Source organism: Coenobita brevimanus, chromosome 57, assembly GCF_032717465.1.
Source record: "Coenobita brevimanus isolate Jiangsu-jjx chromosome 57, ASM3271746v2, whole genome shotgun sequence".
Taxonomy (NCBI): Eukaryota; Metazoa; Arthropoda; class Malacostraca; order Decapoda; family Coenobitidae; genus Coenobita; species Coenobita brevimanus.
This window is the reverse complement of record NC_137010.1, coordinates 55895286-55922589: the sequence shown is the minus strand read 5'-3', so window position 1 is coordinate 55922589 and position 27304 is coordinate 55895286. Positions and strand designations below refer to the sequence as shown.

The 27304-nt window shown below is 50.2% G+C and overlaps 1 protein-coding gene across 1 annotated transcript in view; it reads left to right on the top strand.

Moving 5' to 3' along the window:
• Window positions 1–26836, top strand: part of LOC145402028 (acetylcholinesterase-like) — a 95367-nt gene extending 68531 nt beyond the window's left edge. The window contains exon 18 of the mRNA XM_080274126.1: window positions 26648–26836. Coding sequence (XP_080130252.1) covers window positions 26648–26836 — 189 coding nt within the window. The remainder of the gene's footprint in view (window positions 1–26647) is intronic.
• Window positions 26837–27304: the final 468 nt, after the last annotated feature.

Genomic DNA, 27304 nt, shown 5'->3' with positions numbered 1-27304 from the left:
AGTCACCCACAGGCTGAAGGAAGTGGGAAGAATGAAGGAAGGAAAGACAGAAGAGGGAGTGTAAAGTCACACGTAGGCAGAAGGACAAGGAAAGAATGAAGGAAAGAAAGACAGAAGAGAATGGAAGGAAAGAAGGATGGAGAGGAAAGGGCAGACACCCGAGAGCAGTACTACATCAAGTAAGTGGATGGTATTATCATTATTATTATTAATATTCATTTTATAAACAACAGAGAAGAAAGGTTGCAGGTCCATTGAAAGCAGTGATAGGAAATAGGGAAGTGAGCATGGAAGTAAAGTCGCTGCATGACAGTATTGTGATCCCCACTCCAATGTATGAAAGTGAATCTTGGATCTTGTTGGAAGGACACAAGTCAAGAGTGAGAGAAGTGGAAATGAGTGGGTGTTGGAGCAGCCCTAATGAGAGAGGACAGTGTTTGGAAACATCCTGTTCTGTTGTTTGCAGATCATACTGTATTGTTAAGTGAAAATGAAGGGAAATGCAAGGCTTGGTGAATGAATTTGGGAAAGTATGTAGCTAAGAATTGGAATCAAAAGTGAACATAGGACAGAGCAAAGTTGTGGTCTTCAAGAGAAATGAAGTCAGTGAATGTACAGTGAGGCCGGATGGTGAGGAAATGGAAAATGTGAGTGCATTTAAGTACTCGGGTTGTGTGATGAGTAAGGTTGGAAGTTTAGAGGATGAAGTGCTTGAAAGGGTACAGCAGGGAAGAAAGGTTGCTGGATCATTGACAACGGTGATAAGAAATAGAGAAGTGAGCATGGAAGTTAAAAAGTTGTGGCATGATGGTATTTGTGACACCAGCTCTAATGTTTGGATGTGAAGCTTGGACCTTGTTGGACGGACACAAGTCAATAGTGAGAGCAGTGGAAATGAGTTATTTGAGAGTAGCTTGTGGAGTTACATGGAGAGACAGGCTGAGATATAGGAAATGAAGGAATGTTGTGGTGTGGGTTTGGATGTGATAGGAGGAGAAATACATTGAGGTGGTGTGGCCATGTGAAGAGGATGGAGAGTGAGTGACTAAAGAGGAGAATGTATGTGACGTGAGATGGGGGTAGGGAGTGGGAGGGGGAGACTGAGGATGAGATGGAGGGATGGAGTGAGGTGGCATATTGAGAAAAGATTGTGGAAGTTGGGAGGAGGGCATTGAAATGGCAGGGACAAGGCAACGTGGAGGTGATTTGTTTGTGGCCACCCCTTACAGGATTAGGGCATCTGGCTATAGATGGATAGACATTAAGCTGCCATAATAACAGTACTTATATTTGGTTGTGTCAGTTCTCACAGCAGTGTTGCTTTCAGCGTGGTGGATGCTTATATAGTGAAGATGCCAGGAGTGGATAGTGAAGAAGGCATGTGGAGCCCTGGGATGTGGAGGTGGAAGATTGATGGCAAGACAGGAAACCAAATTTGGGAGATGGGTTGGTGGCAGGTTGCTGAGATGGATGAGAGTGATGAAGGTTGAGGGGGAAGCAACACTGAACATAGTTCAGCTCATCCAGGGTGTTGTCTTCCCCAAATACATCACCATCAACAAGGCTTTATGGGTGAGTACTTCACTTTTTTTTTTTTTTTTTTAACACTTGCTGCCTATTGTGACATGGAGAAAACAGGTCAGGGTGATCGATTGTACTTATTATGTGGCATTGATAGATCACCCAGAACTTTGTTGCTACAGCCTCATGTCATCGAAGGTGCTGGCAGGGAAGAGAAAGTACCTTGGGCTTCCTTTCTCCTCTGATTCATGTCCCTGCAGATCCAATAGCCTGTTAAGGTCTTTTCCTGCCCCTTGTGAATATGGTAAGTTGAGTTAGGATAATGTTAACTGGAGACTCATGTGAAGCTTGTTTCCAAAGGCTTAGTATCTATCCGTCACACAGTGCAGGTACTTCATACTTCACTGGTCACTAATAATGTACAGTATACTGTGGTTTAGCCAGTAGGAATATAGACTGTTCTAATATTGTATGTTGTGATCAGGTTGATATGGTGCAAAATAGCTTGTGTAGTTCTGCTGTTGGGGGATGGGAATGGGATAGGGGAACATTTATATGGCAGCTCCTCTATCCGGTTGTATCAGTGCCACCACTAGAAAGCATCTCACCCCAGCATGACTACTGTAGGGGTTAATTATGGTTTATATTGAATTCCTCTACACACACGGTTAAATTATCAACAGACCTGAGAATATCTCCTAAAAATTTGTAATTCTTCAGGGACAACCAGTACTGCTGGTGTTGGTGCTCCTGCTACTGTTACTGCTGAGTTTGTGCTGCTTTCTGCTACTGCTAGTTGTGGGGTTGGTGGTGGTGCTGCTGCTGGTGTTCTGTGTTCTTGTCATAGCCAGGGGGACTTTTGCTACTTTAAATCTCAGGGGGAATACCCTCTGGCCAGCCTGAAGAACACACTGAACCACTGCATTACTTTGTGTACCACCCCAGTGTTCAGTTCCCAGCTATACCCTTACAGCCACAACTACAGCCCATGTTGCTGTTACCATCTGAGATACGTGAAGTGCACTGTTTCGGTTCATCCACCTTGACGGCTGTGGTTTTTGTTCTGCAGCAGCCAATTCCCCGTAGCTTAGTTGGAGAATAAGACAAGGCTAACTGTACTGTGGCCCTGCATCCATACCACATCACTTACAAGCCAAGGTGATGTGGGCAGAGTGTATTAGCAAATGCTCCCCCTACTCAGGAAATTTGTATTGTGAATTCCGTACCCCATCCTTGGGTGGGAAAAGGAGGTTGGATTGATGATGATGGTGATGACGATGATGATTGATGATGTTGACGATGATGATAATTGTGAAGATTATGATAATGAATGGTGGTGGTGATGTTAATTATGAAGATCCACTCCATACCTTAGGCCTTTGACCCTGTGGCTGATTATTCCACCACTATGGTATTCAAGGCCACTTACTTCACACAGGTACTCATTTTATATACTAATCAAGTTTGCCAATACAGATTTTGCTCATACAGACTTTTTCAAATGCCTGTACGTCACCAACAGATGCAGTAAGTCCCGGTTATATTCCAGATACTAAAGAATACAGGCTGGTGCATATATAACTTCTGATTCTCATGTGTTTTGCCCTTGCTCTCTGAACCATACCTTACCCATCTATAGGTAAGAAGAAGTCAGGATGGTGATGATGATGATCTACCTATTGCCAGACGTCTTAATCCCATAAGGGGTGGCCACAAACAAATTGCCTCCATGTCACCCTGTCCCCTGCCATTTCACTGCCCCATGATGATGATGATGATGATTACTATTATTATTATTATTATTATTACAATAAGTATGATAATAGTGACTGATGTTTATTATAATGAATAATGATCTTATAATGATGCATAATGTGGTGAATGGCTCAGTCGTCATTGCCATTGCTTACCCTGCACCATTCTCCACTTCCCATAACCCCATCTTGCTTTCGTGTATATGTTTTTGTAAAGTAATCTGATATCTTCTTTTGCCTTTGCTTCCCGTAATTGCAAAAAGTTAACTCATTTCAAGTAAGCAGAGATTTTTTTGTTTCCTTGTCTGTCTGTCTCTATTGCCAGACGCCCTGATCCCATAAGGGGTGGCCGCAAACAGATTACCTCCATGTTGCTCTGTCCTTTACCATTTGGCTGCCCTACCTCCAACTCAACACCCTTCTCTGTCATATATCTCTCCACTCCATCCTTCCATCTCATCCTTGGTCTCCCCCCTCCACCTCACTCAGATATACTTTTCCAGTTAGTCTTTCATTCTCCATCCTCTCTACATGGCTGAACCATCTCAGAGTATTGCCCAACACTTTCAGTCACATCCACATTAACACCACGATTCTCCTTTACTTCTCATTTGTCTGTGACTGTCTACATGTAGCTTCAGATGCTTCTCTCATATGACTCATGGCCAGTGCTCTCACTCTTGACTTGTGTCCATCCAACTGGGTCCAAGCTTCACTTCTATGTGTTAGAGTGGGAATCACAATACTTACTTATGGTGATTTTTTTCCCTCACTTCCTTATTCATTATCACTGCTTTCAGTAAACCAGCAAACTTTCTGCCCTGCTGTACCCTTTCAAGCACTCTAAACTTTCCTCCTGACTCATTACAGTACTTAAATACTTGAATGCACTCATGTTCTCTCTTTCCTTACCATCCAGCCTCACTGTGTATGCTGTGATGGAATTGCTCACTAAGACCATCACTTTACTCTTATCTGCATTCACTTTTAGATTTTGTTTCCTATATACACTCCTATATTAACATTCACTTTTAGATTTTAACACTCCCCTATCTATGTTCACTTTTAGATTTCATTTCTTACATACACTCCCAAACTCATTCACCAAGCCTGCAGTTCACATTCATCCTCACTTAGCAGTACGGTATCATCATCAAACAACAGTACAGCAAGTTTCCACACCCAACCCTCTCTCATTAGACACTCCACCATCCACTATCTTACCCATTATCTTTGTTACAGCTCTGTTCATGTACAAAAGGAACAACTGCAGAGGCATGAGATTTATTTTGTCTTTGTGCAGATTAATTTCCATACATCACTGGCAGAATTAGATAACATTGTGGTGCAGCATCCTTTCCACAGAATTTCTTCATGATCAGCACCATACTTCAGCTTTGTTTCAACTCGGCATTTACAAAGGGAGCAGGGCAGTGAAATGGCGGGGGATAGGGTGACGTGGAGGCGATTTGTTTGTGGCCACCCCGTGCAAGGGATTAAGGCATTTGGCAATAGATAGATAGATCTGCAAAGGAAAGATGGTAAATTAATGCCTGGTTATATTGAACAGAGCATAGTTGAGTAGTTTGTTAAAGTAGTTAAAAATTCACTCTCATCTTAAATGTCAGGACCAACTTGCCTAGCCCCTACGCTCCTCAATAGGGCGACATGGGATTGGATGATGGGTGGATGGATGCAGTCAAAATACCTGCATTACCCACACCAGCACACTGAGCCATTCCCATAACACACTGATATACATGGGCAGCCCTGTATTACTATCTATCTATCTATTGCCAGACGCCTTAATCCCATACAGAGTGGTCACGAACAAATCACCTTCATGTCGCCCTGTCCCCCGCCATTTCATTGCCCTGCTCCCAACTCACACCCCCCTTCTGTCAAATACCTCTCCACTCCATTCCTCCATCTCATCCTTGGCCTCCCCCTCCATCTCACTCACATACACTCTTCTCGTCAGTCTCTCACTCTCCTGGATTAATCTGTAATAGTGTTGTACCAAACCACTTCCTTGAACGGATTTATCGTCAATTTCAGTATTTTTGCCAATAGAGTATTTCCTCCCTGACTAAGCAAAATGTCAGTTTGCATTTAATTTTTAGATACTGTGTAGCTTATGTGTGTGTGCTGAGCATCGTTGATTTTATACATGAATACCACACTGAATGAAGTCTTGCCAAATGAGCTGAGAAATTTGATGAATATATACATGTTATTTTTCAAAGTAGACTGCCCGTAGTAAGATGCACACATGACTAAAAAAAGTAAAAAAAAAAAAAGAGAGAGGGAGGGAGAGGATAATCTGTATTGTAGGGATAATTTTGTAGCATACTGTAACTCGTGCATTTGAAGCTCACATTGCCTCTTCTTTCATCAAATTCCAGTACTTAGTTTGTATATCTGTCACTGTGTTTCTCGGGACTAGTTGGTGAGCCTGGGACCACAAAAACAACAGGCATTAGTAAAGTAAGGAGTCGGCAACCCCAAGAGATCTTAAATTAACCTGGCATATAACGTGCTGAGAAAACATGTAGTTCTTATTTAGCTGACAATAAACATAGGTATTTTTTCGTCTTTAATCCTATGTGAAATATTGAGATTGGTTTTGGTGTACTTTTATGCCTATTTTCCTTAGTTTTGATGTATTTTATGCCTATTTTCTTTGTCTTTGATGAATTTTTATGCCTATTTTCTTGTTGATGTGTTATTTGTGCATATTTACTATTGCCATGGTATAGTGATGTACTGCACAGTCTGCCACAGGAATAGTCATCATTTGGAAGGTTTTGATATGCATTAGGTTTGTTCTGGACCTTCCTTCCTCAGTCTCTTCTGTATTTCCCTCTGCCTATGACCTCCAGTCTTTTGAACGCACTGTGGGAAGGAATCTCAAAATGAATGGATCTTTAAGTTTCCTCCCATTTATTTTATTCTTAGAGCAAAAAACATTGAAGTGTTCCAGTCATTGGTTCCTTGTCCTCTGCATAAAAAAAAAAATAATAATGAATAGCACTTAGACATGTAATAATAACAAACATCTTTAGGTTACATTCCCTTCATTTATGTCAGAGATTAACGAGCATCTTGAGTTCGCGCTTCATTTATTTCAAAGATTAATGAGCATCTTGGTTCTTGAGTTGCTTCCCTTCATTTATGTTAGAGATTAATAAGCATTCTGAACTGTTTCCCTACATTATGGAAACTTATGTTGTAAATGTGACACGTTTTTTCTATTAATATTTTTTCCTGTGGCTGACTGTACGTTTTCTTATATACCATAACAATGTGGGTAAGTTAGTTTGTGCCTTTTTCTTGTATTCACATAACTAAGCCAATTTTTCGCCTGGTAATCATTAGCATGGGCAATGGCAAGTGCAGTCATACTGGAGAGTTAATTTGACTATACTGTATTCTCTCCTCATCACTAAAGCTTGTTGAATTTTATACACCCTTGACTTAATATTCATGTTATAATATTTGTCTGGTTCTGTCACATGAAAACAGACTGACTGTAGTTATTTACTGGTATGTGTTTTTACATTTTTATTATTGACTTGTAATGATATTAAAAAATTCCTATAAACTCCCAGTTATCTGATGCCACAGTAACTGATAAATGTCTTAATTTGAGAAGCAAAAATCTGCGTGAATTAAAGCTTTATCCATTTTCATGGCATCAGCTGACAGCATGTCGCTAACCATACAGGAATATTCAACAAAATCTGACAGTAGTACAGTAAGGTGAGTACAGATTACAGTCACTCTATGTTACTGTGAAGTACTGTACTGTTTATCAGTACTCTATTTGGGGTTGTTGCCTCTATTTTGAATAGTTATACAGCACAGTATATATATATATATGTAAAGGGATTAAGTCCCCCTATAGAGGGGCTACATTAGCTGAAAAAAATAAAAATCATCGTCCAACAAGGCTGTGGCTGAAATATGATGGATAATTGGGGGATTACTGTATTCTTATTGAATTGTAATACTGTATGTCCATTTCTTTGCATATTTATTCTTATTCATTTCTAATACTGTAGTATGGAAAAATGTACCTTTATCTTACCATCTCCAGCTGTTGTAATAACTGTGGAGATATTTTGAGGTGCCCCATTGGATTGAAATAATTATTTTCTTACACTGTGTGAGGTGTAAATCAGATAATGTACCAGAATTTCCCCTTTCAAGTTTAAAGGTTTCTTCTTTTAGTAGTTTGGGGAAAGATCTAAATTGCCAATCAAGTTGTTCCATGACGTGTGTTGACTCAAACTAGCTCAGAAACCTGGATCTAAATGTCAAGCGGATAATTTTGTGTAGTAGATAATATTATGACAACTGTGTTTCCCGCCATACGAGTATAATGCATACTGTTGTATAATGTACACCCATGATTTGGCAAGGGGTATTTAGGGAAAAACATCCATCCATCCATCATCCAGTCCTGTGTTGCCCCATGAGGGGCGTAGAAGCCCAGGGCTTGGCAAGTTGGTCCTGACATTTAAGATGAGTGACCAGTCTCACTCATCCCTGAGTGGCATCATGTGAGCAGTAAACCCCAACAACCCCTTGGATATAAACCTACACTGGCTCAATCTGATTGGAGTGCCTTAATTACTCGCTAAACCACCAGGGACCATAATTTGATTATATGGTTACCACCCAGCGTAGTAAATGGTTTCCTGGTGTACAGGAAACTGTTTGGCTTGTCACTCAGTGTAGAGTCACCCATAGACAGAAGGAAGAGAAAAGAATGAAGGAAAGGAACAGAAGAGGAAGGAAAGAAGGCTGGAAGAGAGGATAGGGTAGTCATCTGAGAGCAGCACTACATCAAGTGAGTGGATGGTGAGTGTTCCCACTTATCACAAAGGGGAAAAAAATACTCAGTTTAATTTATTGATTATCGTTATTCAACATACACTAGTAAGTTTTGAGGGAAAATAGTTTTTCACTTCCACCATATGTCCACCAACAGGTGATCAGCTGTCATTTGTTTTTACAGTCTACCAATGCTTTGGACTTGGTGCAGTTGCTCCATGAGTGTGCATATCTAACCCACAGAGTGCCTAGTTTACTGTTTGTTTATGGTATCTTAATGCACATTCATCAAAGTGTGAAATGTTGAAATCTTAGTAATTAGTAAGGCCAAGTGATCTGCTTCCTATTGTTGATGGCTGAGGCTGTCATGTTTAGTTATTTGTGCCATTCTGGTGAACAGGGTTTTGTGGGTGCCAGTCACCTCAGTCTGTAGGCCTATCACAAACCATGACCTTTGTTATAATGACCAGGGTGATTTTTGAAGCAAAATTTTGGGGTGAAAGTGCGCATTATATAGCGGGAAATACAGTATGTTAGGAAGAAGATATTATATAAAACTAATTTCTCTGACATCACAGCCAGTAGTTTGTAAATTTTAACTCTTGCTAGGTTGGGTCAGGATTTAGAGGGCTCTTCACTGTGTATGAAGTTTATATTTTGCCACTTTGATGCTACCTCATTGTGTATGGGATGGTGATTATTTTACTTGTAAGTGGAGTCATGGCTATTCACAGGCAATGCTGGTGATATTTCTCCCACTTTGATGCCTCCTCTGTGTTTATGGATTGCATTTTTGATGGTGGTGATGGTGATTATTATGTCGTTGAGGTGGAGTTGGATTCAGAGCAAATTCACTGTGTATGCTGTTGACAATTCTCCAGTTTTGATGCTTTCTCTTTGTGGGTCTTTATAGGTGATGTTGGTGGCGGTGGTGATTATGTTTGAAGGAGACTCAGTATTCTAGACACTGTTCATATTTCTCCTCCCGATTTAATGCCCTCCCTTTGTTTATGGATTTTGTGTGTGTTTTTGATGATATTGGTGTCTGTCAGGTTAGATTTTGGTGGCTTATGATTGTATGTGATGATTTTTAAGGATAAGTGGGGAGTGCATAGAGTGGACAGGATAGGATTTTGGTCTGTGAAAGATTTGGAGTAAAGAAATTATTTACTGTAGAGGTGAAGTGTATGCTTAGATATGGAGAGTGGATGTAAAAAAAGGTGAAAAAGATATGAGTGGTGTGGTAGGTCAAGAAGGTGGATGGTTATGGTGTGGGTGTGTGTGTGAGAGAGAGAGAAAGAAAGAGAAAGAGAGAGAGGGGGGGGGGTAATTGACAAGGCTAGGGAATTATGCATTATGTAAGGGGAGCACACAACAAGGGTCACCCCCCCTCTTTTTATTATTATTATTATTTTTTAGTGGATTAACTCTGAGGATCTGGGGCTGGAATGATGATTGAATGAGTTTCTGGTCTTTCTCATTGAGCTTCTTTTTTATTAATTTCTCCCTCTGTTGTGATTCTCCCTTCTTTTGAGGCCTTCATCCTTAATGGAAAAAAAATATTGGGATGATGATGATGATGATGATGATGATTGCTTGGTCCACGTCACTGGGTATGATACTAATACTTTTCCCTTGTTTATACTTTTTCATTCTTTGTTTCTGGATTCTACCTCTCATGTTTCTCAGTGGAAATGAGGGTTGGGATATTGGTAAAGACATAGGAAGAGAATAGATGTATGCATGTTTCTCAGTGGAAATGAGGGCTGGGGTATTGGTAAGGACATAGGCAGAGAATAGATGTCAATTGAGTGGTGATGGTTGCAACCCCAGTGTCATCTGAACTTGAACCTTCCCGACCACAGGAAACCAGTCACTTTGGCTGGTCACTCCCAGAGATTTTTTGCTGTTGTTATGGTGAAGGATTTTCCATGTTGTGGTTGTGTGGTGTGTGAGGTGAACGTGGTGTGGTGTGATTGTGTGGTGTGTGAGGTAAGTGTGTTGTAGTGTGGTGTGGGGGGATACATTGCAGTGTGGGCATAGTAGATGGGTTGTAGTATGGTGTGGGGGGAAGAATTGCAGTGTGGGTATAGTGGATGGTTTGTAGTGTGGTGTGGGGGAATGCATGGCAGTGTGGGCATGGTGTGGTGTGGGGGGATGCATTGCATTGTGGGCATAGATGATGGTTTGTAGTGTGGTGGGGGATGCAGTGTGGGCATAGTGGATGGTTTGTGGATTGTACTTTGTGTTGGTACTGAAGCAGGGAAGGGTGATAACCATTGTAGTCTGCCTGTACTCTCTTTACTCCAGCTTGGCCAAGATTTTTGTCCTTTAGCAACCATTTCACGGATCTCAGTGACAGAAAAAGATAATACTATGGCTTTACATCTTTCCAGTAGCATTTTCCTCGTGACAGGCATCATATTCTTGTGGTATTCTGACAACTCTGCATTCACGATGGAGAGATGACAAGTTTAGGGCAGGTTAATGAAAAGAACATAGGTATACCTGTGTCTCTTTGAGTAAGGTTGTTTCTGCAGGGTGGATGGCAGGGAAGGGTGATGGCCATGTTGTAGTCTGGCCAGGTGTACTTAAGTGTCTCCAGGGTTGGGTAGCTGCTGTGGATGTCTGGATGGGGCAGTGGTCAAGTGAGGTATCATCTACTACTTCCCATAGTTCATCCACTTTGACTAGACTGGTATTTTCATCCTTTTGCAGCCTACTTCCCATAGCTCAGTGGCTGCTTGTTCCATCTAAAAACTGTTCATAGCTAGCTTCATATTCTCGTTATAATCTTTGTTTCAGTTCAGTGTTCAAGATGGAGAGAGAACAGTTTCACATTAGTTAAAGTGAACAAAGTGTAGGTGGTCTGAACGGCTAGTGAGAGGTACACAAAGTGAGGATGGGAAGGAGGCTGCCTCGTTGGTTCTGTGAAGGTTTTGTTGAGGTGTGGTGGTGGTTTAGAATGATATAAGTTCAGGTGGTGCTGTAGAGGAGCTCAATTTGGCCCTGCATAATTAGTCATTTAAATAAACTTGTTTCAGAGATTCCTTCTGTCGTCAGTAAGTCACTCATTTTCATTGTAATGTGCGCCCCCCCCCCCCATTTTTTAAAAATCAGCTTGTTCCACATAGTTCAGTGCCAAAAGAATATGGATACAGCTGTACATCATTTCCATAGCACTCTTTGACTAGCACCAGATTCTACTGTTATCTGCTGTTAGAACTCATCATCAAGATGGAGAGATGGTAATTTTAGGCAAAGGTAGGGTAAAAGAGTATAGCAACTATTAATGTTTTGAAAGCATCAAGTTTATGAGATGCCTTTGCATTGATGTGGCTTGTGGGTTGAAGAAGGGTTATGCATGTATCCAAAGTTAATCCAAGGATCAAGGGTGTCTGTATTGGGAGCGACAGATGGAAAAGGGAGACAAGGATGTGTTTAAGATTTGTGTCTGACATGAAGAGTGATAGTTGATTTATGAGATATAGGCTGTCTTTCTGTTTTGTGTATGCAGTGTTGTAGCATTGGTGAGTGTTGTTGGAGGTTGGCTGCTGTTTATGGAGCTTTAGTGTTATGAATCCATTGTTAGGTCATTGACATGGGACAGTACTGTTATAAAAGAAGGGGGAAGCAGGTAGCTCATGGAGGAAAAGGTTTTAGAAGTGAAAGTGAGAGGACTGAAGCAACTGAGCATCATGACTCACACAAGTAACACTGGTGTGGAGGTGAAACACTGCCACTCTCATCTATCATCCACTCTGAATTTCAAGGCTTGGGGGCACCTCAGTAAGATAAAAATATGTTTAACAAATCTGTTGGAGACCCAAAGGCACTTTTTGCACACTACAATTTTTTACTGCAGTGTATAATGCCACCAGCAGTTAAGCATCTTTACTTATATAAAGTAATTAATCAGGTAACATAGATGTGTTCGAGGAAAATACTTGTAGGTAAAAATTGCTTTAAATGAGGGTTGGGTTCCAGCAAGAAAGGTTTTCTCCTCAGTTATTTTAATAATTATATTTAGGACTACAATTATTGTCAAAATGTAAACTATATAAGCTTTAAAAAAACTGTAGTCATTGTATCCAGATTAAAAAGGGTTTTGTATGTCATGTATTATGTAGGTTTTTATGTATCTGTGTTAGTTATGTATTGTGTTAGGTTTCTGTGTAATGCTTCCTTTTGTCCCTCCTGCCCTGCCCTACCATCATCTACCCTATCCTTCCTACCATTCCCAACTCTGCCCTGTCATCCCCCACCCAACCCTTCTCTAATGCCCCTCAGCTGACCCTTCCCTGCCATCCTCTGTCCTACCTGGCCGTGCACTACCCTACCTTGACCTGCCATCCCTGCCCTACCCTACCCTACCGTGTTCTTCTTTCCCTTTTACTACCTTGGCCTGTCATCCTTTACCCTATCCAGCCTTGGCCTCCCTTAACATGCCTGCCAATCCATTGCTAACCATACCCTACCCCACCCAACTTCCCCTTAATGTATTCTGCCATGCCATACCTTGCTGTCTCAAAACTCTGCCATGCCATACCTTTTCCTACCACCATCCCATCTCTATCCTGCCTCTTCTCATGCTAATGCTCTTCTCTCTACCCTACATTCCCACTCTACACTACCCTGCCTTTCCCCACACTGCTACACTACCCTAACCCATCTGCTAACACCCTACCTTGTCTTTCCCTACACATTATCCTTCCCCTTCCTACCTACCCTATCCTATCTTTCCATATCCAGCCCTCCACTCTCGACCTTGCCTCAACCTGCCATGCTCTGGCTATCCCTACCCTGACCTTCCTTTCACTACCCTTCCCTCCCTTTACCTTCTCTACCCAGCTCTTCTCTGCCTCTCTGTACAATGCTCTGCCACATTTTACCCTGCTTCTCCTTGCCCTACCCTGTCTTTGTCTACTATAACTGACCATGCCTCTCCCTACACTGCTGCTCAGTCCACCATCTAGGTCTGTGATTAGCTCTCGGTGCCTTTAAATCATCTGTTGTAAACCTCTGTGCTCGGATCCACTCTCTCTCTTCCGATGTGCTCTTCTTTCTCTTCGATAATCAACCATACACCAATCCCCTTCCTAGAGGCTTACCGTTCCTCCATTCCCCCTTGCAAAATTAACTTCCTGACCATATTTACGCTCTCCTTTTCCGGTTTGTATACAACCTTTGCTCTCACAGTCTTCCTTTACCAATTCCAATGTCCTTCCTCTACGTTCTTATACCCCCCCCCCCCCGGCTCATACCTCCCACTACAATTTGTACCTCTGTTACTCCTTACTCCAAATCCTCCACCCCACACCTTGTCCCTTATTCGTATTTATCAAATATCAATCTTCTCATTCTTCTGCCCATGTTTACACTGATGGGTCTAAACATTAAATGGCACAGGATTTGCAACACTTCCCCTCTTGATCTTCAGTTTTCCAAACCATCTGTTGCTAGCACACTCACAATTTTTTTCAGTGTTTTGCCTTACGAAGTATGCTTTACTCTTTATCACTATCTTTTCACTGACTCCCTTAGTGCACTTTCCCTTTTGTCATGCTCCTCTTTACATTCTTTTGGTGACAAATAATGGCTGTTTCGCTTATCTACTAGAATGAAAAACATACATTTCTGCTGGGTCCCTAGTCATGTAGGATTACCTGGAAATGAACAGGTTAATTCTTTAGCTCATTCTGCACTCTCCTTAGGGAATTCTCACTTTTGTGCCATTCTCACCTCTGATTACCCCCCTATGATCAGTTTTTTTTCTAACTTAAAGATGGCAGTCCTTCTGGTCAGACATTTTAACTGATAAACTCCGCATAGTAAAACAGTCCGTGTCCCCTTGGCAGAACCCATGTTATAAAGTAAGAGGATGGGAAACTGCACTAGCTTGTCTGTGTATTGGTCATACCCAATTCACTCGCTCTTATTTAATGTCCAGTGGACCTTCCCTTCCTTGCTGTACCTGTGATATTCCTCTTTCTGTTTCACATATCCTTTTACACTGTCCAAATTATGCTACTGCTCGTGCCACTGGTATCCTTTTATAGCACAGCTTTGACCTCGTCCCTGTCCTACAAATATTCTTGGGGAGTCCCAGTACTTTTTAATAGACTGTATTATCTTTTCTAAAAGCTATCCATATCCTTCACCTAATCTGAAATCCTATTAGTTTCTAATTCTCCTCTGCCGTGTCTTCTGACTGTAACTTCAAATTGTAACATAGTGCCATTATAATCTTTGCAGTCTGACAGATTTCATTACTCACTCACCCACTTTAGCTCACCCTACCCTGCCTCTCTGTATCCCTCCCAGCCTCTCTATCTTGCCCTTCCCTCCCCTAATCTACCTTCCCTTGTTACTCTGCCCTGTATTTTTCCTACCCTACCCTATCCTGTCTCTCACTTCCTAACACTGCCCTGCCTCTCCTTAGGGTACCCTATCTCATCCTACACTGCCTTTGCCTAATCCACCTTGCTCCCCACTACCCTACTTCACCTGTCCTTACCACCTTACCCTTCCTCACTGTACCCTCCCTTGTCTCTGCTTACCTAACCCTGTCATCTCCCCTCCCTACCCTGTCTTCTTACTTTACCCTGCCTCTCCGTACTATACCGTCCCCCTCCCCAACCCCAACCTGGCATGCCATGTGTGGCCTTTCCCTACCCTGACGAACTATATGCTATCCTGCCACTCCCTACCTTTACTTGCCTTACCTGGTATCTCCTTACCTTCCTGCCTTCACCTTCCCTGCCCTGCTTTGCCATCCCCAGCCTTGCCCTGTCTCTTAGTACCTTACCATCCCAGCCTCCTTTTTCTTGTCATCCCCTATTTTGCTGTGTCTGTCCCTACTTCATAACCTGCTCCTCCATGCATCTGCCTACTGTACTCATTCCTTCCTCTCTCTTTCCTTGCATCTTCCTGCCCTTCTCTTCCTCTTCCTTCTATTCTGAGCCTTTTCTGTCCCTCTCTGAATCTCCCTGTGCTTTCCTTACTCCCTGATCCCTTTGCTTCCTCACCATACCCATCCCTCACTCCCTCTCTTCCCCTCCCGAATCCTTCTCCTTCCCTTCCCTACCCGTTTTTCTCCTCCCCCTCCCCTAGCCATGTCTTCCCTACGCTTCTCACTCCCCAACCTACCTATCTCCTTTACCCAACCCCTCTTGCTTCACCTGCCATTCTCCTTTCCCCCCTCCCCTTCTACCTTCCTATCCTCCCCACCCTTTTATTCCCCTCTCCCATTCCCGCCCTCCCCAGTTGTATCCCTGTACTTCTCAGATTCTCGTTCCCTCTGTCCTGCCTCCTCTCCACCACCTTCACCTTCACCACCACTCTACCTGCCTCACCATACCAACCTTCACCACCACCACCTTACCTGCTTCACTCCCCTCTACCACCACACCAACCTGACTCCCATTCCACCACTTCCAAACCTACCTACCCCTGCACCACCACCACACTACCCAACCTGCCTCCCCCCCCCCCCCACTACAATAACACCACCCTACCTCTCCCCTTCTATGACCACTGCTCTAACCTTCCCCTGCCTCCACCAACCTACCTGCCTCTTCCACTTAGCCACTACTAACCTACCTGCCTTACCCCCCCCCCCTCTCCTGCTAGTACTCTACCCACTTACTTCCTCCCTACCCTCCGTGAAACACTGTAAATAAATTAATTTATTAATGAAGTATATTGTGATAGGGTTGTTTTTATGAACCTTCAAGAGGAGACCCCAAACAAATTTTGGTCGAACTTGCAGGGTGGAATGCACCAGGATGTGTCATTTTGTCTAGGCAAAAAATCCATATTTATAAAGATTTTTAAGCCCATATCTATAAAGATTCTTGGGAAATTTAAGAATCTTTATACATATGACTTAAGCAATATTCACAGTATTAAGAAAATTTTTAATTATGCAGTTCCTGAGAACCTTTCAAAATTTACTTAAGTCATATTTATAGATTCTTAAATTTCCCTTAAAAATCTTTATAAACATGGGCTTAAAAATCTTCATAAATGTGGATTTTTTGCCTAGACAAAACGACATCCTGGTGGAGTCCACCCTGCAAGTTTGACCAAAATGTGTTAGGGGTGTCCTACAGAAGGTTCATAAATATAACCTATCAAAATTATTTATTCGTAATTACTCATAAAATGCCTAAGCTGAAAAATGTGAATACAAAAGTGAAACATTTTGAAACATTGTAAATTTAAGTATTTTTTTATACGGTTTCACACATTGTATATTCACATTTTTCAACTTCAGCATTTACATTCTTATAAATCTAGATACACAACTTAAGTCATACACATTACTGCATTCACAATGTATATTAATGTCAAGTGTAAGAGGAATGGTCACTAATATAATTTTGGACATAAAAATACCCTTACTTTATTTAAGACACCTTGACAATCTATCTAAATTCTAAAGGGTGTAGGTGAGGGGGAAAGGGGGTATAGGTGGGGAAAGGGGGTGTATATGTGGGGGGGAAAGGGGGTATAGGTGGGGAAAGGGGGTGTATATGTGGGGGGGAAAGGGGGTGTATATGTGGGGGGGAAAGGGGGTGTATATGTGGGGGGGAAAGGGTGTATACTGTAGGTGGGGGTGTATAAGTGGAGCGAAGGGTGTATACTGTAGGTGGGGGTGTATAAGTGGAGCGAAGGGTGTATACTGTAGGTGGGGGGAAGTATATGGATCAGGGAGGAAGGGGTGTATAGGTGGAGGGGGAAGGGGTGTATAGGTGGAGGGGGAAGGGGTGTATAGGTGGAGGGGGAAGGGGTGTATAGGTGGAGGGGGAGGGGGTATGTAGGTTTGGGGGGAGGGGGTATGTAGGTTTGGGGAGAGGGGGTGTGTAGGTAAGGGGTGTGTACATGCATGGGGAAGGGGGTGTGTAGGTGATGGGGAGAGGGGGTGTAGGTGTGAGAGAGGGGTGTGTAGGTGATGGGGAGAGGGGGTGTAGGTGTGAGAGAGGGGGGTGTAGGTGTGAGAGAGGGGGGTGTAGGTGTGGGGGAGGGGGGGTGTAGGTGTAGGGGAGGGGGGGTGTAGGTGTAGGGGAGGAGGTGTGTAGGTGTAGGGGAGGGGGTGTGTAGGTGTAGGGGAGGGGGTGTGTAGGTGCAGGGAGGAGGTGAGTGTAGGTGCGGGGGAAGGGGTGTGTAGGTGCAGGGGAAGGGGTGTGTAGGTGCAGGGGGGAGGGGGGGTGTTGGTGTGGGGGAAGGGGTGTGTAGGTGCAGGGAGGAGGTGAGTGTAGGTGTGGGGAAAGGGGTGTGTAGGTGCAGGGGAAGGGGTGTGTAGGTGCAGGGGAAGGGGTGTGTAGGTGCAGGGGAAGGGGTGTGTAGGTGCAGGGGGAGGGGGTTGTAGGGGAAGGGGGGGTAGGTGCTTGGGGGAGGGGGGTGGAGATGCAGGGGAAGGGGGGTAGGTGCAGGGGGAGGGGGGTGTAGGTGCAGGGGAGAGGGGTGTGTAGGTGCAGGGGAAGGGGTGTGTAGGTGCAGGGGGGGAGGGGGGGGTAGGTTCAGGGGGGAGGGGGATGTAGGTGCAGCAGGAGGCGGTGTGCTGGTGCAGGGGAGAGGGGATGTGTAGGTTAGGTTGGAGGGGGTGTGTAGGTGCAGGGGGGAGGGGGGGTGTAGGTGCAAGGGGGGAGGGGGGTGTAGGTGCAAGGGGGGAGGGGGGTGTAGGTGCACGGGGGGCGGGGGGTGGAGGTGCCAGGGGGGAGGGGGTGTAGGTGCAGGGGGAGGGGGGGTGCAGAGGGGAGGGGGGTGTAGATGCAGGGGAGGGGGGTGTAGGTGCAGGGGGGGAGGGGGGTGTAGGTGCAGGGGGGAGGTGGGGTGTAGGTGCAGGGGGGAGGTGGGGTGTAGGTGCAGGGGGGAGGGGGGTGTAGGTGCAGGGGGGAGGGGGGGTGTAGGTGCAAGGGGGGAGGGGGGTGTAGGTGCAGGGGGGAGGGGGTGTAGGTGCAAGGGGGAGGGGGGTGTAGGCACAAGGGGGAGGGGGTGTGTAGGTGCATGGGGCAGGGGGGAGGGGATGTGTAGGTGCAGAGGGGAGAGGGGTGTAGGTGTGAGGGGAGGGGGGTGTAGGTGTGAGGGGAGGGGGGTGTAGGTGTGGGGTGGAAGAGTGTGTAGGTGCAGAGGGGAGGGGGGTGTAGGTGTGAGGGGAGGGGGGTGTAGGTGTGGGGGGGAAGAGTGTGTAGGTGTGGGGGGGAAGGGTGTGTAGGTGCAGGGGGGAGGGGGTGTAGGTGTGGGGGGAGGGGATGTGTAGGTGTGGGGGGAGGGGATGTGTAGGTGTGGGTGGAGGGGGTGTAGGTGCAGGGGGGAGGGGGGTGTAGGTGTGGGTGGAGGGGGTGTGTAGGTGCAGGGGGGAGGGGGATGTAGGTGTGCGGGGAGGGGGGTGTAGGTGTGGGGGGAGGAGGGTGTAGGTGCAGGGGGGAGGGGGGTGTAGGTGTGGGGGGAGGGGGGGTAGGGGTGGGGGGAGGGGGTGTGTAGGTGCAGGGGGGAGGGGGTGTAGGTGTGGGGGGAGGGGATGTGTAGGTGTGTGGGGAGGGGGTGTAGGTGTGGGGGAGGGGGGTGTAGGTGTGGGGGGAGGGGGGTGTAGGTGTGGGGGGAGGGGGTGTGTAGGTGCAGGGGGGAGGGGGTGTGTAGGTGTGGGTGGAGGGGTGTGTAGGTGCAGGGGGGAGGGGGGTGTAGGTGGGGGGGGAGGGGGTGTGTAGGTGTGGGGGGGGGGGGGTGTCGGTGGGGGGAGGGGGGTGTAGGTGTGGGGGGAGGGGGGTGTCGGTGTGGGGGGAGGGGGGTGTAGGTGTGGGGGGAGGGGGGTGTAGGTGTGGGGGGAGGGGGGTGTAGGTGTGGGTGGAGGGGGTGTGTAGGTGTAGGGGGAGGGGGGTCGGAGTGGGGGGAGGGGGTGTCGGTGTGGGGGGAGGGGGTGTGTAGGTGGGGGAGGGGGGTGTAGGTGTGGGTGGCGGGGGTGTGTGGGTGGAGGGGGGGTGTAGGTGTGGGTGGAGGGGGTGTAGGTGTGGGTGGTGGGGGTGTGTAGGTGTGGGTGGAGGGGGTGTGTAGGTGTGGGGGAGGGGGGTGTAGGTGTGGGTGGAGGGGGTGTGTAGGTGCAGGGGGGAGGGGGTGTAGGTGTGGGGGGAGGGGGTGTGTAGGTGTGGGGGGAGGGGGTGTGTAGGTGTGGGGGGAGGGGGGTGTAGGTGTGGGGGGAGGGGGTGTGTAGGTGTGGGGGGAGGGGGTGTGTAGGTGTGGGGGTAGGGTGGTGTAGGTGTGAGTGGAGGGGGTGTGTAGGTGCAGGGGGGAGGGGGGTGTAAGTGTGGGGGAAGGGGGTGTAAGTGTGGGGGAAGGGGGTGTAAGTGTGGGGGAAGGGGATGTAAGTGTGGGGGAAGGGGGTGAAAGTGTGGGGGAAGGGGGTGAAAGTGTGGGGGAAGGGGGGGTGTAGGTGCGGGGGGAGAAGGTGTGTAGGTGCAGAGGGAAGGGTGTGTGCAGGTGCAGGGGAGAAGGGGTGTGTAGGTGTGGGGGGAGGGGGTCTGTAGGTGTGGGGGGAGGGGATGTGTAGGTGTGGGGGGAGGGGTGTGTAGGTGTGGGGGGAGGGGTGTGTAGGTGTAGGGGGGAGGGGGTGTGTAGGTGTAGGGGGGAGGGGGGTGTGGGTGCAGGGGGGAGGGGGGTGTAGGTGTAGGGGGAGGGGATGTGTAGGTGCAGGGGGAGGGGGTGTGTAGGTGCAGGGGGAGGGGATGTGTAGGTGCAGGGGGAGGGGATGTGTAGGCATAGGGGGAGGGGATGTGTAGGTGTAGGGGGAGGGGATGTGTAGGTGTAGGGGGAGGGGGGTGTAGGTGCAGGGGGAGGGGGGTGTAGGTGCAGGGAAGAGGGGGTGTGTAGGTGCAGGGGGAGGGGGTGTGTAGGTGCAGGGGGAGGGGGTGTGTAGGTGCAGGGAAGAGGGGGGCTGTAGATGCAGGGAAGAGGGGGGCTGTAGATGCAGGGAAGAGGGGGTGTGCAGGTGTTGGGAGGAGGGGGTGTGTAGGTGCACGGGGGAGGGGACGTGTAGGTGCAGAGGGAGGGGCGTGTAGGTGCAGGGGGAGGGGCGTGTAGGTGTAGCGGGGAGGGGGTGTGTAGGTGCAGGGGGGAGGGTGTGTAGGTGAAGGGGAGAGGGGGGGGTAGGTGCAGGGGAGAGGGGGGTGTAGGTGCAGGGGGGAGGGGACGTGTAGGTGCAGGGGGAGGGGGGTGTAGGTGTAGTGGGGAGGGGGGTGTAGGTGCAGGGGGGAGGGGGGGTGTAGGTGCAGGGGGGAGGGGGGTGTAGGTGCAGGGGGGAGGGGGTGTGTAGGTGCAGGGGGGAGGGGGTGTGTAGGTGCAGGGGGGAGGGGGGTGTAGGTGCAGGGGGGAGGGGGGTGTAGGTGCAGGGGGGAGGGGGGTGTAGGTGCAAGGGGAGGGGGTGTGTAGGTGTAGTGGGATGGGGTGTGTACATGTGGTGGGATGGGGTGTGTAGGTGTGGGGGAGGGGGTGTGCATGAGTAGGGGGAGGGGGTGTGTAGGTGTGGGGGAGGGGGGGTGTAGGTGTGGGGGAGGGGGTGTGTAGGTGTGGGGGAGGTGTGATGGTGCGGGGGAGGGGGGTGTAGGTAGAGGAAGGGAGTGTGTAGATGCAGGGGAAGGGGATGTGCAGGTGCAGGGGGGAGGGGGGGTGTAGGTGCAGGGGGGTAGGGGCGTGTAGGAGCAGGAGGGGAGGGGGTGTATAGGTGCAGGGGGAAGGGGGGTGTAGGTGCGGGGGAGGGGGTGTGTATATGTAGAGTGGGAAGAGGGTGTATAGGTGCAAGGGGGAGGGGGCGTGTAGTTGCAGCGGGGAGGGGTGTGTAGGAGTGGGGGGCAGGGGTGTGTAGGAGTGGGGGGCAGGGGGGTGTAGGTGCTGGGGGGAGGGGTGTGTAGGAGTGGGGGGGAGGGGTGTGTAGGAGTGGGGGGCAGGGGGGTGTAGGTGCTGGGGGGAAGGGGGGTGTAGGTGCAGGGGGGGAAGGGGGGTGTAGGTGCAGGGGGGAAGGGGGGTGTAGGTGCAGGGGGGAAGTGGGGTGTAGGTGCATGGGGGAGGGGGTGTGTAGGTGTGGGGGGAGGGGGTGTGTAGGTGTAAAGGGGGAAGAGGGTGTGTAGGTGCAGGGGGGAGGGGGCGTGTACTGTAGGTGCAGGGGGGTGTAGGTGTGAGGGGAGTAGGTGTGCGGGGAGGGTGAGTGTAGGTGTGTAGGGGCAGGGGCAGGGGGTGTGTAGGTGCTGGGGGGAGGGGGTGTGTAGGTGCTGGGGGGAGGGGGTGTGTAGGTGCTGGGGGGAGGGGTGTGTAGGTGCTGGGGGGAGGGGTGTGTAGATGCTGGGGGAGGGGGTGTGTAGATGCTGGGGGGAGGGGGTGTGTAGATGCTGGGGGGAGGGGGTGTAGATGCTGGGGGGAGGGGGTGTGTAGATGCTGGGGGGAGGGGTGTGTAGATGCTGGGGGGAGGGGTGTGTAGATGCTGGGGGGAGGGGGTGTGTAGGGGCAGGGGGAGGGGGTGTGTAGATGCTGGGGGGAGGGGGTGTGTAGGAGCTGGGGGGAGGGGGGTGTAGGTGCTGGTGGGAGGGGTGTGTAGGTGCTGGGGGGAGGGGGTGTGTAGGTGCAGGTGGGAGGGGGTGTGTAGATGCTGGGGGGAGGGGGTGTGTAGGTGCTGGGGGGCGGGGGTGTAGGTGCTGGGGGGAGGGGGGTGTAGGTGCTGGGGGGAGGGGGGTGGAGGTGCTGGGGGGAGGGGGGGTGTAGGTGAAGAGGGAGGGGGTGTGTAGGTGCTGGGGGGAGGGGGTGTGTAGGTGCTGGGGGAGGGGGTGTGTAGGTGCTGGGGGGAGGGGGTGTGTAGATGCTGGGGGGAGGGGTGTGTAGGTGCTGGGGGGAGGGGGTGTGTAGGAGCTGGGGGGAGGGGGTGTAGATGCTGGGGGGAGGGGTGTGTAGGTGCTGGGGGGAGGGGGTGTGTAGGTGCGGGGGGGAGGGGTGTGTAGGTGCTGGGGGGAGGGGTGTGTAGATGATGGGGGGAGGGGGTGTGTAGATGCTGGGGGGAGGGGGTGTGTAGATCATGGGGGGAGGGGGTGTTTAGAAGCTGGGGAGAGGGGTGTGTAGGTGCTGGGGGAGGGGGGTGTAGATGCTGGGGGGAGGGTGGTGTATGGGCTGGGGGGAGGGGGTGTGTAGGTGATGGGTGTAGGGGGGGTGAAGGTGCTGGGGGGCGGGGGGTGTAGGTGCTGGGGGGAGGGGGGTGTAGGTGCTGGGGGGAGGGGGGTGTAGATGCTGGGGGGAGGGGGGTGTAGATGCTGGGGGGAGGGGGGTGTAGATGCTGGGGGGAGGGGGGTGTAGATGCTGGGGGGAGGGGGGTGTAGATGCTGGGGGGAGGGGTGTGTAGGTGCTGGGGGGAGGGGTGAGTAGTTGCTGGGGGGAGGGGGTGTGTAGGTGCTGGAGGGAGGGGGTGTGTAGGTGCTGGGGGGAGGGGGTGTGTAGGTGCTGGGGGAGGGGGTGTGTAGGTGGTGGGGGAGGGGGTGTGTAGGTGCTGGGGGAGGGGGTGTAGGTGCTGGGGGAGGGGTGTGTAGATGCTGGGGGGAGGGGTGTGTAGATGCTGGGGGGAGGGGTGTGTAGGTGCTGGGGGGAGGGGTGTGTAGGTGCTGGGGGGAGGGGGTGTGTAGGTGCTGGGGGGAGGGGTGTTTAGATGCTGGGGGGAGGGGGTGTAGATGCCGGGGGGAGGGGTGTGTAGATGCTGGGGGGAGGGGTGTGTAGATGCTGGGGGGAGGGGTGTGTAGATGCTGGGGGGAGGGGGTGTGTAGATGCTGGGGGGAGGGGTGTGTAGATGCTGGGGGGAGGGGTGTGTAGATGCTGGGGGGAGGGGTGTGTAGATGCTGGGGGGAGGGGGTGTGTAGGTGCTGGGGGGAGGGGGGTGTAGATGCTGGGGGGAGGGGGTGTGTAGGTGCTGGGGGGAGGGGGGTGTAGATGCTGGGGGGAGGGGGGTGTAGATGCTGGGGGGAGGGGGTGTGTAGGTGCTGGGGGGGTGTACGTATAGGGGAGGGGGTGTGTAGGTATGGGGGGAAAGAGGTGTAGGTGTGGGGGAGGGGGGTGTAGGTGTGGGGGAGGGGGGTGTAGGTGTGGGGGAGGGGGGTGTAGGATCAGGGGGAAGGGGGTGTGTAGGATCAGGGGGGAGGGGGGTGTAGTTGCAGGGGGAAGGGAGTGTGTAGGAGCAGGGGGAGGGGGTGTGTAGGAGCAGGGGGAAGGGGGTGTGTAGTTGCAGGGGGAAGGGGGTGTGTAGGAGCAGGGGGAAGGGGGTGTGTAGGAGCAGGGGGAAGGGGATGTGTAGTTGCAGGGGGGAGAGGGGTGTAGGCGCAGGAGGGAGTGCGTAGGTGCAGGGGGTAGGGGGTGCGTAGGTGTGGTGGGTGTAGGTGTGGAGGGAGGGTGAGTAGGTGTGGGAGGAGGATGGGTGTAGGTGTGGAGGGAGGGTGAGTGTAGGTGTGGAGGGAGGGTGAGTGTAGGTGTGGGGGGAGGGTGAGTGTAGGTGTGGAGGGAGGGGGAGTGTAGGTGTGGGGGGAGGGGGAGTGTAGGTGTGGAGGGAGGGTGAGTGTAGGTGTGGGGGGAGGGTGAGTGTAGGTGTGGAGGGAGGGTGAGTGTAGGTGTGGAGGGAGGGTGAGTGTAGGTGTGGAGGGAGGGTGAGTGTAGGTGTGGAGGGAGGGTGAGTGTAGGTGTGGAGGGAGGGTGAGTGTAGGTGTGGGGGGAGGGTGAGTGTAGGTGTGGGGGGAGGGTGGGTGTAGATGTGGGGGGAGGGTGAGTGTAGGTGTGGGGGGAGGGTGAGTGTAGGTGTGGGGGGAGGGTGAGTGTAGGTGTGGGGGGAGGGTGAGTGTAGGTGTGGGGGGAGGGTGAGTGTAGGTGTGGGGGGAGGGTGAGTGTAGGTGTGGGGGGTGGGGACGTGTTGGTGTGGGGGGAGGGGGAGTGTAGGTGTGGAGGAAGGGGGAGTGTTGGTGTGGGGGGAGGGGGAGTGTAGGTGTGGAGGGAGGGTGAGTGTAAGTGTGGGGGGAGGGGGAGTGTAGGTGTGGGGGGGGTGAGTGTAGGTGTGGGGGAGGGGGAGTGTAAGTGTGGGGGGAGGGGGAGTGTAGGTGTGGGGGAGGGGGAGTGTAGGTGTGGGGGAGGGGGAGTGTAGGTGTGGGGGGAGGATGAGTGTAGGTGTGGGGGGTGGGTGAGTGTAGGTGTGGGGGGAGGGTGAGTGTAGGTGTGGGGGGAGGGTGAGTGTAGGTGTGGGGGGAGGGGGAGTGTAGGTGTGGGGGGAGGGGGAGTGTAGGTGTGGGGGGAGGGGGAGTGTAGGTGTGGGGGGAGGGGGAGTGTAGATGCAGGAGGGGGTGTGTAGGTGTGGGGTGAGGGGGCGTGTAGTTGTGGAGGGATGGGGTGTGTAGGTGCAAGGGGGGAGGGGGGTGTAGGTGCAGGGGGGAGGGGGGTGTAGGTGCAAGGGGGGAGGGGGGTGTAGGTGCAAGGGGGGAGGGGGGTGTAGGTGCAAGGGGGGAGGGGGGTGTAGTTGCAAAGGGGGAGGGGGGTGTAGTTGCAAGGGGGGAGGGGGGTGTAGGTGCAAGGGGGGTGTAGATGCAGGGGGGAGGGTGTGTATGTGCGGGACGGAGATGGTGTAGGTGTGGGGGGAGGGGGTATGTAGGTGTGGGGGGAGGGGGATGTAGGTGTGGGGGGGAGGAGGTGTGTAGGTGTGGGGGGAGGCGGTATGTAGGTGCAGGGGGAGGCGGTATGTAGGTGCAGGGGGAGGCGGTATGTAGGTGCAGGGGGAGGCGGTATGTAGGTGCAGGGGGAGGCGGTATGTAGGTGCAGGGGGAGGCGGTATGTAGGTGCAGGGGGAGGCGGTATGTAGGTGCAGGGGGAGGCGGTATGTAGGTGCAGGGGGAGGGGGTTGTAGGTATGGGAGGAGGGGGTTGTAGGTGTGGGGGAGGGGGCGTGTAGGTGTGGGGGAGGGGGCGTGTAGGTGGGAAGGAAGTGGGCATGTAGGTTGGGGGATGGGCGTTTAGGAGGAGGAAGAGGTGGAAGAAGAGGAGGAGGAAGAGAGAGGAAGAGCAGGGAAGAGTAGGAGGGAGGATGAAGAGGTTGGATGAGGCGACATAGACAGAGGAGGAGGTAGGGGGAGGGAGAAAGGAGGGAGGTAGAAATAAGGAAGGGGGAGGGAGATAAGATTATAGAAGGAAGTGAGAGAGTTAAGGAAGGGAGGGGAGAGAAATAGGGAGGGAAGCAATAGGAATGGAGAGTGAGTATGGAGGATGGAGGGTTGAGAAGGGAGGGAGGGTAGTGGAGAAAAGAGGAGAGAATGAGGGAGGGAGGAGGATGGAGCAGGAAGGATGCAGGATGGAATGGGGATTGGGAAGCTGAGGACGAGGTAAAGAGGAAGGATGCTGGAGGTAGGGAGAGGAAATACAGGTGGTGGGATGCAGGTTATGTGAAGGTGAGGAGTAGTTGGGGGGGGGGTACATGTAAATAATAATACATTTACAAAGTAGTAAATCAGAGATAAGAACAAACTTTGTGTCGCCCGTCCACAAAGTATCTCAAACATTCCGTCATTACATTTAAAAAGAAAAAATATCCAAGAAGTTTACATAAAAGATTACGGCTGCTTTTTTAATGCATCACAGAGAGTTAATTTTATATAACAACAAATCCATTCCGAAATATTTGCCTTATTAAAAATCAACGTGCACTACATCAATACTGGTTAACAATACTTTTTGTAAAGAGTGTACAGTAACGCAAGATGTCAGGGAGGACTATTGTTCTTCTCTATAAATGATAAACTCTTACTTGTTGTTCTGAGGGTTTTGTTTGCCTTTAAAAATTTAAATATTGGGTTTAGAAAGACTGATTACTGCACCACTATTCATGACTCGCTTAAAGCCGGTCTTCGGAGGCCTCTGCTCCATGTCAAAAGGCCAGAAATGAGTCAAACCTCGGGAACTGGTGGCCCAATTGGACTAAAAATTGCTTTATTCCTACAGCATTTTAACGGTACATTGCTCTAACAAAAACTGCACTACGTTGCCCCGTTTATCCTGTTATGGCGACAAACAAACCAACAAACGTATATAAATCAGATCATTATAATATAAATAATGACCTGCACTGATGCATGTATACATTAGAAAAACTAATATATATATATATATATGGCAGTATGGCAGGGACGGGGGGTATGGCAGTATGGCAGGGAGGGGGGGTATGGCAGTATGGCAGGGACGGGGGGTATGGCAGTATGACAGGGAGGGAGGTATGGCAGTATGGCAGGAAGAGAGATGTTGACGCAATGTGATTTCTGCCCAGTGCTCTGAATGTCAAAGTGAAGAGATTCAACCAAGTGCGGGTAAACGGCGGGAGTAACTTTGACTCTCTTGGATAAGGGTTCCTAGTGGCAAGAGTCAGTAACTTACAAGGTAACTTCGGTTTCATTGTAAGGCTAACATTATCCGCAGCATACCATCAGGTTCTGGTCCGATATTGAATTCAGACTGCTTTAACAAAGCGTATTCAAGCCACGATTTCAGAGAGTGGTGGGTCAGAACCTCACGACAATGCAGATGCTGGGTAGTCTGTGTGTCCTGTCTGTGGGCGTCAATTCAGAAAGAAGGGCCTGGGTGTGCACTATCGCAGTGCTCATCCAGAACGCTACTTCGCTGACAAGGAGCCAACAAGAACTAAGGCCAGATGGACCTATGCAGAGGCCTGGCTCCTAGCCTCCAAGGAGATAATGGTCCAACAGGAGAATCCAGCAGCAGCCAGGAACATCAATCAGCTGCTGTTGGACTCGTTTCCAAACAAGTCTCTCGAGGCGATCAAATCCCAAAGGAAGTCCGCCGTTCACCGGGCCCTGGTGGAGGAGATTGCCTCAGGTCGCTCCCTGCAACAACAGGGAGGCCTTGCCCGTGCAGAAGGTGAGGTGGGAGACTCTGTAGCGACACCAGAAGGTGGAGAAGGTGATATCGGCCAGGACGGGAGGCCAGTACTTGGCAGTGACACGGAGCAAAAGAGAAGGAGTTCAGGAGATTAACTGGAGGGAGGAGATAATGGCTGTGATCTCCTTATGTGAGCAATTAGCCATCGTTGAGAGGGATGATCCTGGTGAGTTGGTCCATCTGATGCTGGAGGAGCTTCCCTTCAAGGGGGCTCTGGTGATGCCTAGAGGTGACCATAGGCGAACAACT